Below are 13,304 nucleotides of genomic sequence, written 5' to 3' on the forward strand. Positions count from 1 at the left end.
CACCGGGACTGATGATTTACTGAAGACCTGTATGAACTTCACTTCATTGAATTTTTCACCACAGTGGTTAAACACTGATGGGTTTCCTCACGACACTGTATCAACTGCATAAGTTCCTTAGGGTCAGGCTGAGTTCAGTCCAGCTCTGTTTGCCAGGAAAACCAGTTGGCAGTAAACGTTCATTAGGGGTGTCACACAGGAGCAGTGAAGACTCTTATGTCTTGTGAAGGGCAGAAGTACGTGAGTTATATTTACTTACATCCTGAATGTGACAAACAAAACAGTCGAAGCAAAATAAGATTCAGGGGAATTCAAATTAATATAGGCAGCGCAATGCAGCAGTGGCAACAGAATGACGAATAAGACAAGTGGGAATCCATCAATATATGCTGCAGTGTGTGAAGTGAAAACATCAAGTTACACAATTTCGATCTGAATACAGAGAAAATAATTGTATACAGAATCTTAATGGTAAAACCTGAAGTACAGATACCACTAAAAGAACCTAGACATCCATGGGATGATAATATTAAAATGGATCTCACAGAATTAGGGTATAAGGTTGTGGACTGGATTAGTCCTGCGCAGGATAGAGACAAGTGGCAGGCTCTTGTGAACACAGCAATGAACTTTTGGTTTGCATAGAATGCTGGGAATTCCCAGAGTAGCTGAGCAACTACTGGATTCTCAGGAAGGGCTCATATCCGTGGAGATGTCTAATTAGTTAGTTATGCTAGATATAATTAGCAATAACATAGGGCAACGCTAGAACCATAGGTGAAATAACTAGGAATACGCTGAAGGCAGAGACTATTAGGAAATCCTAGAAGTAGGTGGAAAGATAATATTAAAATGGTTCTCAGAGAAACATGATGTGAGAATGTGAACTAGATTCGTCTGGCTCAGGATAGGGACCGGAGGCGGGCTCTTGTTAATACAGAGTGAACTTTTGGTTTGCATAGAATTGTGGGAATTTCAAGAGTAGCTGAGCAACTAGTGGATTCTCAGGAAGGGCTCATATCCGTGGAGTTGTCTAATTAGTTAGTTATGCTAGATATAATTAGCAATAACACAGGGCAACGCTAGAACCATAGGTGAAATAACTAGAAATATGCTGAAGGCAGAGACCATTAGGAAATCCTAGAAGTTGGCGGAAAGATAATATTAAAATGGTGCTCAGAGAAACATGATGTGAGAATGTGAACTAGATTCGTCTGGCTCAGGAAAGGGACCGGTGGTGGGCTCTTGTGAACACAGCAGTGAACTTTTGGTTTGCATAGAATTGTGGGAATTTCAAGAGTAGGTGAGCAACTAGTGGATTCTCAGGAAGGGCTCATATCCGTGGAGTTGTCTAATTAGTTAGTTATGCTAGATATAATTAGCAATAACACAGGGCAACGCTAGAACCATAGGTGAAATAACTAGAAATATGCTGAAGGCAGAGACCATTAGGAAATCCTAGAAGTTGGCGGAAAGATAATATTAAAATGGTGCTCAGAGAAACATGATGTGAGAATGTGAACTAGATTCGTCTGGCTCAGGAAAGGGACCGGTGGTGGGCTCTTGTGAACACAGCAGTGAACTTTTGGTTTGCATAGAATTGTGGGAATTTCAAGAGTAGGTGAGCAACTAGTGGATTCTCAGGAAGGGCTCATATCCGTGGAGTTGTCTAATTAGTTAGTTATGCTAGATATAATTAGCAATAACACAGGGCAACGCTAGAACCATGGGTGAAATCACTAGGAATATGCTGAAGGCAGAGACCACTAGGAAAACCTAGAAGTAGATAATATTAAAACGGTTCTCAGAGAAATTAGATGTGAGAATGTGAACTGAATTTTTCTGGCACAGGACAGGGACCGGTGGTGGGCTCTTGTGAACACAGCAGTGAGTTTTGGGTTACATAGAATGGTGGAAAGTCTTGAGTGGCCGAGCAGCTACTGCCTTTTCAACAAGGGCTCAGCTCCATGGAGTCAGTTTTGCAGTTACGTGGAGAGATACAGCAGCAATAACATGCCCAAGACAACACTAGAATTGAGGCGTAAATGGGGAGGATGTTGCTGAAAGCAGACCCACTGAAAGGAATGGACTCGTGTCTGAAATATGAGCCTGAAGGAACAGGGCTCTTATGCATAACTGCAACATTCTCTCTTGCAGTGCCCATAACAGTCCACTTTCTGGGAAGAGCAGTGATGATACAGTGAGAGACGTTTTTGGTGACTTCAGGGGATGGGGAAAGATGCTGCCGTGGCCAGTTCAAGTTGTGACAGTCTTGCCAACCTGTCGAAACGGCAGTTGGAAATAATTAATTCCACTAACATTAATACTAAATGTTAAGACATAGCTATCGCTTGTACAGATATCGATGATTGATATTAATTGAATATAAGTTATAATTAAAGACTAATTATAAATAATCTCATTAAGAAGGGTACTGAGTGTAATACGTCGTCAGATTGTTTATATAATAGTTGTACGCTAAAAATAGCTACGTCGCAGTACTAATAGTTCAAGCTTTACTGTTACTTTAGAACACAAAATTCGATTCCATAACTGGTACTTTCACAATAATTTACTGATTCCTTGCAAACTTATCTCAGCTGTATTGCTTGACCTTGGAACTGTTTCGTCGTTAATGTTAAAATTGCGGCAATACAAATGTATGGCCTCCAATGACAAAATGATATAAAAATGGCTACATCCGGAAAGCGCCAAAGGCACAAGTTTAACTAAATATTTTGCAAATATTATAATACAGTATTTCTATTCAGAAGCAAAGGAAACTTTTATACGAAATTCTGACGTTAAAATCTAGAAAAGAAATTACTATGAACTTTACAAAGTATCGTAATTATTAATTCGTAATATTAAGCTTGTAATTTATATCTATTCTAGAAAGCCCCTCATGGCGCCTAAAGCCCCGGAAATCCAAAATGGCTACAAGCAAATGCAGTCAACACTCCATCTTAGTACGACTATGTGAACACGTAAACTGCGAGTTACACAGTACCTGGAAAGTAATGGATTCGTTCTTACTCTAAAATTTTGCAAACGACTGCTTCTGCACTTCTAAATAACTTGTTCGATCTAGAATACCGCAAATATTTAAGTTTTTGTCTCTTCAAAAAGACCTCCAAATTTGCAACTTCTTCACACTAATTAACTTGCGTAAATAGTAAATATACATCTACTAGTCATGATATATGCGACTTAAATCGAAATTATAATGCAAAAATGCAGGAAACCCTTGCAAAATGGGTAATTCTCACTTCCCTACCATTACAAACAGCCTACTTCGTGAAGTACGAAGATTTACTGTTCACAAACTAATGCAAAGCGGTTTCTTCATGTTTTTATAGTGCATTTAGCTCAACTCAATTAATACAAAGCCACAAATACTTGCAAATCATGTAATTAACACAACTCACGGGAATTCACGCTGTCCTAGCTGCACAAAATATGCGCGCGAAGCTGCAGAATTGGAGCACACGCTTATCACATCTTACCTCCCTCACACCTAACGGCTCTCTGACCTGTGCGAAGGACACGTCATAATAAGTAAGGCGGGAGGGTTCAAGATGTCACTCCTATCGATAATACCTACACGGAGTGAGGATTCGTGTTAAATATTTCACGTATTGCATTCCGAGATCGAATTAAAAAATATTACGCATAAAGTCTCCTCAAAATTTTTGTCGAAGCCTCCTTTGTTTCGGATTTTAAAATTAAATAAATATAGAATGATAGCACCGTCCAATCACAGCTCGGCTGCACAATCTAGTTTCTCGCGCCCAGTGAGGAACACAGGTGTTTGGAAACATAAAAAGCGAGGGAATTTTCGACGCGGGAGAGATAAATGAAGATAATGACAGACGTAACATTTGGCGATTATTAAGTTCTCGAGCTGAATATTAAAAATGAAAACAACGATAAATTTACTTCCGCGTCTTAAGTTGTACGCTCTGGACGTTTATAGTGGCGTGGAGGTCATTCTCGAAGTACATGAAGGACAGTGACAAGGATCTGTGAGAAAGGACCTTACAATACTCATTTTGTGCCCCCACATCCGGCAGACTTATGGAGGCGAATTCAGAGAGAAAATACTTGTTCTGCTGGTGATCGAACCCCGGTTTTCGAGTCCCAGGGCCTGTTATGTTACTGACAGGGCTATATCAGCTTATCAGAGCTGATGTTAGAACGACACAATTAAATTGGGAGCACGTAGCACTCTTGAAGAGTAAATTAATGTATATACAATTGTGATTCAAATTCGTCATGGAAGAAAGGGCAATAGGGAGACTCAGAAGATAATATTAAAAAATATAATGAAGAATGCCGTCTTCCGGGATGTGGCGCCGTGTAGGTCTTGTGCGAACCGACGTTTCGAAGGAACGTCTTCAGGGCAGAGAAACCAGCGTGAGCAGGTGGCTGCAGACTGGTTCCTCACTCTCGGATTTCTTCTACTCTGAAGATGGAGGCGATACGTTCCTCTGAAACGTCGGTTCACACAAGATCTACACTGCTCCACGTCCCAGAAGACGGCATTCTTCATAATCACCGCCGTGAAAAACTCAAATCTTACTTAAAATAGACAGTTCAGTTGTTGATTGCCTCATTAATTCATTCATATTCTGTTGTGCTGTCTGAAGCACATAGGGCTTTCGCGAAAGGCGTCGTTTCACTTCAGTTTCTCTATATTTATACAGTCGGCAGGACTCCTTGGACTGTGGATCAGCCTGTCGCAAGGCCGCTACCTTCACAGGCCAACACAAACACAGAATAAACGTGGAGAAACATCCCCATGCCTCGAGTGGGAATCGAAACCACGAGCAGGCGAAGCCAGTTCATGCCACTGCGATCGGCGTTGTTTTTCTGGGTTTTTAATAAATCATAAACGCATAGTCGAAGTGTTCTTAATCACGCATATATTCGAAAAGGATAACAACTGGCAAATATAAAACCTAACTTCACTAACTTTAAAACGTGGCTTCTGCTTGAAGGGAAGGAATTAATTACAAGTGTTTGAGACCATCGTGTTCAGGAAAATTTGTGGTTCTAAGAAGAGTTAACGCATGAGAACATTGAAGGATATTATGGGTTGTCTAGTTTTTATACATTATGATGGACTAGGCATGTAGTTTGCATGGTAGAGATTAGAGATACAGCATTTTGTGGGAAAATGTAATGGAAAGTAAGTTCTTGGAAAATCTAAAGTTGGATGGGAGAAATATTGACCTCGTTCTTAAAGGCATTGTTTTTAAAATGTTGGGCCCTCCTACCATAATGAATTAATCTCTTTGTGTACTTCGCTTCAGGTACTTGCCAGTGTCAAATGGGCCGCTAATCTAATGGGCACATAAAAGTCTGCGCCCCGATCTGGGGTCCAGCTGCCACATCCCGATAGTAAGTCATAATTAGCACACGCCCCTCGCTCCCTGCTGGGAACTTGATGTCATAAATCATGTCAAAGTTATTTAATGACGCTATTCTAACTGCGTACGTTGTCTAGGTTAGATTGTTGATGGGATTGTGACCGGCTAATTGGAAACATGTGGAAGTGGGTGTGGCCCATTTTAAGTTATTACTCCTAATTCTGCCTCAAGGAACTTAGGAAAATGAGAAAACAAATCCTGCCACTATCTTCTTATGTAAGTTCAAACTACACATCTCTATTTTCTAGTCGACGGACGGAGCTTCCCCTAATAACTGGCAAGTTTAGCGGTGTGCAAGCCTCGCTGTGGACAGAGGGTGTCTCTGTTCACTGTGCCCGGCTGTAGGGGTTATCAGGCTTGTTTCGTATCCGTGAGGTCACGAGGTCTAGCCTCGGCTATGCTGATTGACTGGTGTTCCTTAGGCGCTCGACTCGAACGCCTTAAGTAGGCCACGACCATACGACATACCTTATTGGGTAAATCTTTCTTTTATTAGCGATGACCTAGTTGATGAAGTGAGGACTCGAGCAAGGTGGCTCAGTCGGTAACGCTTCTGATTTGTATTCGGGAGGTGCTCGGCTTGAATTTGGGCCGGAACATTGCCTATCCTGAATTAAAATTTTCTTGGATTTCCTCAGTCCCTCCATGAAAATGCCGGTTTGCTGGCACCTGTAATCTTTTTTTCAAATCACGAATCGATGTAATTCGATCATTTGACCCTAAAAATTCTGAGTTACCCGTAGCTTCATTTATCAAATCACAAATAAATTAAATAAAAATATACTACCCACGACAGGATGGACACACATACAGACACACAGACTGATGGGAACGATTTATGAAGTACGCCGTTGAAATGAGCTCACATGCCATGATACACACACCAAGTTTCAGCCATTCAGAAGTTAATGGGGGCGGGGGATACACAGACAGCATGGAGATAGCATATGCCTAATTTACTTCAAAATAAGGAAAGTAGACTAGAAAGGGGCAGTGTATAGTGTTGGCTAACGAACATCCGCCACTGGACGGTCTCTTGCATAGAAACAAACCAAGAGACAGCGAAGTAAGCAGAACAAGCGAATAACGAGCCCCAGTGCTGGTGCAAAGCCTCCCTCCAACCTCTCGCGTTGCGAGCCTGGTGTGGGGTTGGTTATCGCTAGTCTATACGTTTCAAATAACATGCAGCAGAGCTGCGAGACGCGCAAATCCTACGCAGTCAGAATTGTCGCAGGGAGTTGCAACGTGAGAACAGGTTTAAGGAAATCTCCCATGAAGAAATTCGTGTCACATTTACTTACCAACTGTTTTAACTGTTCGATGGAGTGACCGAGACGAATGAACTTCGATAATTCTATCTTGTTTCTTTACTTCCTTTCTCTTCCTCCGCCGTTCATTCTTCGTCTTCTTAATGTTTCACATGAAATACATAATATTCAGTGGTATTCAGTTCATGCCATGTATTCAGTAGGTATCTGCTTCGAATCCTCGGCGGACTACGGGCAATCCAGACATTTTGCTCGATACAAGCTACGCGGAATCAAGTTTACGTATGTATAAACCCACATTCTGTATATGACTATATGTCACAGGCTTCTCAAGAGTACCTACGTCTAGGAGCTATTCCTAAAAGTATGAGTCGGAATAAAAACCAAATTACCTCTACTGAGGGGTGGGGGCACGCGGTAGCGTAGTTGGTTGAGGCACTATGCTACAAGCCGGAAGGTCGCGGATTCGAGTTCCGAAGAGGTGGATTTTTTCAATTTACCTAATCCTTCCAGCCGCACTATGGCCCTCGGGTCGACTCAGCCTCTAACAGAAACGAGTACCAGGAATATTCTTGGGGGGTGTAAAGGGCCATCTGTGAGCCGACTGTCTAGAGGAAATGTGGAAGCCTCTCACAACCTTATGGCCCCTGCCCTCAATGGACTTCGCGGCCTGTTACAGGGATAGATTTACCTCTACTGAGGAATTCGCTCGTTTCACAGTTTTCTTCCAAAGTAGGCAAGAGGAGGGCCTCGTGTGGAAGTTATACATTATATATATATAATGATGAAGTTTATCGACAAAAGCCAGGTACACTGAACGCGCTACGAGAAACCATCGAAGCGTCGCTTGCAGCCATCACACCAGACACACTGACAGCCGTAGTTCGCTGAGCAGTTCGGCGGCATAGCCGCTGATGGTGGTCATTTCGAACATATACAATGACTCTCTCTCCCCTCAAGAATTGTAACTACATGTCATTTTGTTCCTAAGATATTGACTATCAAAGAGAATACATTTTTGGACCCCTCTATATGTGTATATACGTTTATATCCGTGTTTGTGCCTGTCGCCTATTATCATCCTCTAAACCGCTGGACAGATTGTCTTGAAACTTGATAGGAGATTTCAATAAAAGTTCCGATTTTCAGCCATGGGTTTATTGTTCTATAATGAACTATGAGTTAGACAGGGCTATGAGCGGAATGTTCCATGCGTCCCATAAGCGAAACTGTTTTAATATGAAGGAATAGAAGAAAGGAAGGAGTGACAATAAGAAGGGCAAATGTAAGGGATGAAGGGGGAAAGGAACGGAAGAGTAGTGGCGAGGGAACTGATTTTGTATGAAGCAGAAAGAGGAAGAAAGGAGGAGAGGAATTAGGATAGTATGGATAAATGAAACGATAGGAAAGAAATCGCGGGGAAATAGGAAATAAGGGCACAAAAGGAGTAAAGGAAAGGAAGAAAGATTATTTTGTCCATCCTCCGTGATGGGTCATATGCTTGTTGTGATATAACACAAATAAAATTTCAACAACCATAATGAAACTTATATGCACCTTGACCAGTTGGCACTGTCAGTTTTATAATTTGTTCGGCCATTCAGTTTTTGTTGATCGCCCTGAAGTATTTGCAATGTTTTTTTTAAACACTCTGTGAGGGCACACCAAGGCAACTGACAACCGCAATTTCCGAGAATTGTTATCGGCCTGAGTTGAACACAGGTTACTGAATGGAGCAGCGCAAATTGAGGAAACGGAAACGCAATTCGCGGAAAGACTGAGAAACTACACTTCCAGGCAACGGAGCATACCAGTCTTCTCACAGTTGCGTTTCCGCGTGGTTTCCTAGTGTCAGCTGTTCTCTAACGCGCTTCGGTGATTCATTTGTTTTGATGGTACGAAAGGTTGACGAAGCTGTTGATTTTATTTTTGTGCAGTTCATTGAGCAAGAGCCTAGTATATATGACAGACGCTACCCAAACTGTGCTAGGCAGGACAAATTACATTTGGCTTTCGAAAGGATTTTTCATGGGACGAAGGTGTCTGGATTCAGGTTAGGTTCTTTCGAAACAATATAAGACCAGGGCATACCAAAGAAACTGGTACAGTCTGGTACTCGTCGATTCCTCAATTTGCCCTGCTCCATTAAGTAACATGTGTTCAACTTAACATGATGTCCGCCACTAATCAAATGTAAGCTTCTTCAGTGTGCGCCTGTTAATCTGGAAAGCAATTGTCTGCTTGAAATCGTCGATTATTTTCGGAAATTGAGGTTGCGTTGCGGTTGCTAGTTTCCTTGGCGAGCCCGCAGCCTAAGGGTCACTAACCAGAGTGACCAGGTCGCATTAACTTTTAAATTTCATAGGTGGCCTAATAAACAAAATTTTAAGTACAAAACCCAAACTTGATCCCAGTCCCTATAAATGATACAGAAATACAGATACAACTTTACCATTTAGGTTTAATAACTTGTAATTATTTATTATGACCTGAAGATATGAGGGTCGAAGTTGAGACTGTAAGCTCATTAACATCCTTTAACTAAAATGTGGTTGTAAAACACATGAATTGCTTAAGTGGTAAGAATTCCTAAGCAGAAATCAGTCGACTTAGAATCATATAGGAGTATAGTGCTGGACTTTTGTATCAGCAGTGCTGAACCTTTGGCTTCTCTTAGCTGAGGAGGTCAGTTAGGCAGTCAGTTACTTATTTACTTGTTTGAAGGGTTGAGTATTTGCTCCACTCTTCAATACCATATTTACATATTATACCAAGCCAATGTGTGATGCATAGGTAACTGTGGTATCATGGGAAAGTCACACAGTTTATTTTGAATTACAGGTGGGAAAAGATAGAAATAGAGCAGCATTAAAGTGTGAATTAATTTCATGTTTGCAACATGGTAACTTACAGCAGTTGAACAGTATGAAAATTTTCCCGCAGTCTGTCATTGGACCAAAGAAATCTTCATACACATATGATAGATAACTTGATTAACCAGTTGCTTACTATAGTTACTTATTTGTTTTGCTGATTATTTATTTATCTGCTGTTTGCAGATTCACCAGCAGACCTGCATGGAATGTGGTATCCCACAGTGCGACGCACACTAGTGTGCCTTTCACGCTTGTACCGCTGTGTGGACAGGCCTATTTTCCAGGGGCTCTCACAAGAGGCACTGACCATGTGCATTCAGAGTGTGGCTTCTGCTGCTCAAGCCATTAGCAACAAGAAGGTTGGTACAGGGCTGAGAAAATGAAGAGACCTTGCTGACTGAAAGTGGGTGTAGGTTTACTGGCACCATGCAGTAGGGCTCTTCTTGAGAGGTTTATAGCCACTCAGCTGGTCAAGGCATTCCCTGCTTGTGACGGTTTATATGCATCACAAAAGCCTGATATTGTACCCTGTCCTGAGCCATTTCAAATCTTAACCACATATTTGTCTAAGCTGTTCTGATGTTATTCCCCTCTGTACACCCAGTCTATGTGTATGGATTCACCTACATCCAGATAGGATCCATGGCAGGTTCTCATGAGCATGCTAATAATCTTCAGGTATGATGCAGTGAAATTGCCATTAATGTTCCTTGGGTTTGTAGTGGATTTGAACCCAAAACTGAGGAAATTAAGGACTCTTAAGTAGATAATTGACTTGATAACTTTGAAGTTGAATGTTAAATGAAGGAAACTATAAATTGAGGAACATTAGATGGGTTTTCTGCTGTAAAAGGCAGGAAATCTCTTGACCGGCTAAGTGACTACAAACTTCTCAAGAAGGGCTCTGCTGAATGCCTGGTTTCCTTCCACATGTTCCCTTAATTTTCTTCTGCTGTGTTTTATTAAAGAGAGTCAGTATTGGGAAAAAGAATAGTAATAATTGGATTACTTTAGGAATTCTAACCTCTTATAAACATAAAAGAGAACTTTTCATAGCATGCAGGGACAGTAATAATCTAGATCTCTTAAACTACTATAAAAAATATTGTAAAATTTTATCTGCTGTCATCAAGGAAGCAAAGAAACTTAATTATGCAGACAAAATTAGTAAATCCCTGAACAAGAATAAAACCATCTGGGATATAGTTAAATCAGAAACCAACAAAGCAAGAAATACAGATAAGATTATTACTTTAAATATTGAAGGGACTCTGGTCAATAACCACCAAGTGATAGCTAATGAGTTTAATAAATATATTTCATCTGTAGCTAAAAATATTAATAAATATGACGAACTTAGCTTTCATAACCCAGATAACATTACTCCTTTTCATTACTTATTGCAGTCTTTTAAGACTCCATTTCCAAACATCAAACTAAAATTTGCATCATCTAAAGAAGTTGAAAATATAATAAAATCTTTTAAACCCAAAAATTCCTCTGGGTGTGATGGAATATCTACTAAGATACTAAAAATAAGCTCTTCTTTTATCAGTTAGCCTTTAACTTATATTTGTAATAAATCAATATCTTTAGAAATTTTTCCAGATCGTCTGAAATTTGCAGTAGTTAAACCTTCGTTTAAGAAAGGTGATAGATCTTGTATTTCCAACTGTATACCCATATCTATGTTAAGTTCCTTCTCTAAAGTTTTTGAAAAAGTCATGTATAATCGACTTCAGATGCACTTGTGTAATCACAGTATTTTAGCAGAAGAACAGTTCGGGTTTAGAGCAGATTCATCAACAAACAAAGCCATATATAAGTTAGTTAATGAAACCCTGCAACCTTTAAATAGTAAATCTCTAGTAGGTGGTATTTTTTTTTTGATCTTCAAAAAGCGTTTGATTGTTTAAACCATGATATATTGATCTCTAAATTACAATTTTATGGTATTAATGGCAAAGCTAAGTTATGGTTTGAATCATATCTTAATAACAGATATGAGAGAAGTCAGGTTTCTAATGAGGAATCAAATTAATAAATCTTTCTGCATGGGAAAAGATAACTGATGGTGCTCCCCAGGGATCAGTTCTGGGCCCTTTGCTGTTCTTTGTTTATATTAATGATTGGCCCAAAATTGTAGACGGTAATGCTATAGCTATTTTGTTTGCTGATGATACAAGCATATTAGTCAAAGGTTCTAGCTTAGGGGACTTTCGAAATAAGATGTCTAACACCTTCACTTGCGTAAATAAATGGTTCAAAACACATTTACTTTCAATAAATGTTAACAAAACTCATTGTATTCATTTTAAAACTAAAAATAAATCCACAATTGATGTAAATATCATTTATAACAGTCAACCAATAACAACTGTGTTTAATATTAAGACCCTTGGCATAAATATAAATGATTCATTGAACTGGAGAGGTCATATTGAATGTATTATCCCAAAACTGAGTTCGTCATGTTATATTATGAGGAGTATTAAGTCATATATGTCTTTCAATGTTCTGACAATTATTTATTATTCATATTTTAATTCGATCATAAGCTATGGCTTAATGTTCTGGGGAAATTCACCCCTCAGTTTTAAAATATTTAGAATGCAAAAAAGAATAATAAGAATTATGATGGGCTGTAGGAGCATGAATTTGTTTAGGAAGTTGGAAATTTTGCCTCTTGCATCACAATATTATTTTTTCACTCATGTTGTTTGTGGTCAATAACAAGGATCTCTATTTTAAATTCGGAAAAGCATAATACAGATACAAGACAATCAAATAATTTTTATCTGCCTACAGTAAATTTTACAGTTTACCAAAAGGGAGTGTACTGTATGGGTATTAGGATATTTAACAATCATCCTCCACATGTTAAAGATATATCTCATAATCCAAGGAAATTTGAAGCCTGTCTAAAACATTTTCCTTATACACATTATTTTTATTCCATTGATGAATATCTTCAATTTAAGGCTATTGCAAGTCAATGACATACCAAAGAATTTATGTATAGTTTAATAAATTATGTTTATTGTCACCAAGTTTTAAAACTGTTAGTAATAGAACTTTTTATATTTCTGTCATCATTTTATTTTATTCTATTTTTTGGCTTATTTGTCTTTTATATATGTACCACTTGCCGTGTTCCATATCCTACCTGTTGTACTGTGGATCTATGGAATGTAAAATAGATGAATGAATGAATGAATTAATGTGTTAACAGTGACATTTCTAATTCTATCACCATTCCTTTGATATCTTGGATCAGAAGGATGTGATCTATCTGCTGTCTCTTGTATGAAACACATTTCAGCCAAGCAATTGTATTTACTGTATCTGTGTTGCAGAGTCCAACTGATGGGGAGTTGTTCCAGATTAAACACTTGCTTATCCTCAGAGAGCAGATTGCTCCCTTTCAGGTGGATTTTACCATCAAAGAGATGAGCCTGGACTTCAGCAAAGTGAAGACTGCAGGTGTGCGGTGATATACAGTACTCACAGACTGACTAATCAAATAATTATGATTCCCACTCTATATTCAGAAGGTCCCTAGTTCAGTTTTGGACCTCAGTTTGAGCTGTTGAGCCTGCAAGTTTTTTATCTTTCCTCATGCTCTCTAGGTAGAAGCTTATATAGACCATGATACCTGAATTATACTGCTGTTTGATAAATGGTTATTAAAAACTAGAAAGGAACCTACTCTTACTGTGGAACCTCCA

The 13,304-nt window shown here is 39.4% G+C and overlaps 1 protein-coding gene across 1 annotated transcript in view; it reads left to right on the plus strand.

Annotated features, from left to right (window-relative positions):
• The window catches only part of LOC111869361 (conserved oligomeric Golgi complex subunit 3), a 40,473-nt gene that overhangs the window by 18,809 nt on the left and 8,360 nt on the right, over positions 1–13,304 (plus strand). Inside the window, exons 4-5 of the mRNA XM_023860841.2 lie at positions 9,760–9,935; positions 12,933–13,059. Of these exons, the coding sequence (XP_023716609.1) occupies positions 9,760–9,935; positions 12,933–13,059 (303 nt within the window). The remainder of the gene's footprint in view (positions 1–9,759; positions 9,936–12,932; positions 13,060–13,304) is intronic.

Source organism: Cryptotermes secundus, unplaced genomic scaffold, assembly GCF_002891405.2.
Source record: "Cryptotermes secundus unplaced genomic scaffold, Csec_1.0 scaffold630, whole genome shotgun sequence".
Lineage (NCBI taxonomy): Eukaryota > Metazoa > Arthropoda > Insecta > Blattodea > Kalotermitidae > Cryptotermes > Cryptotermes secundus.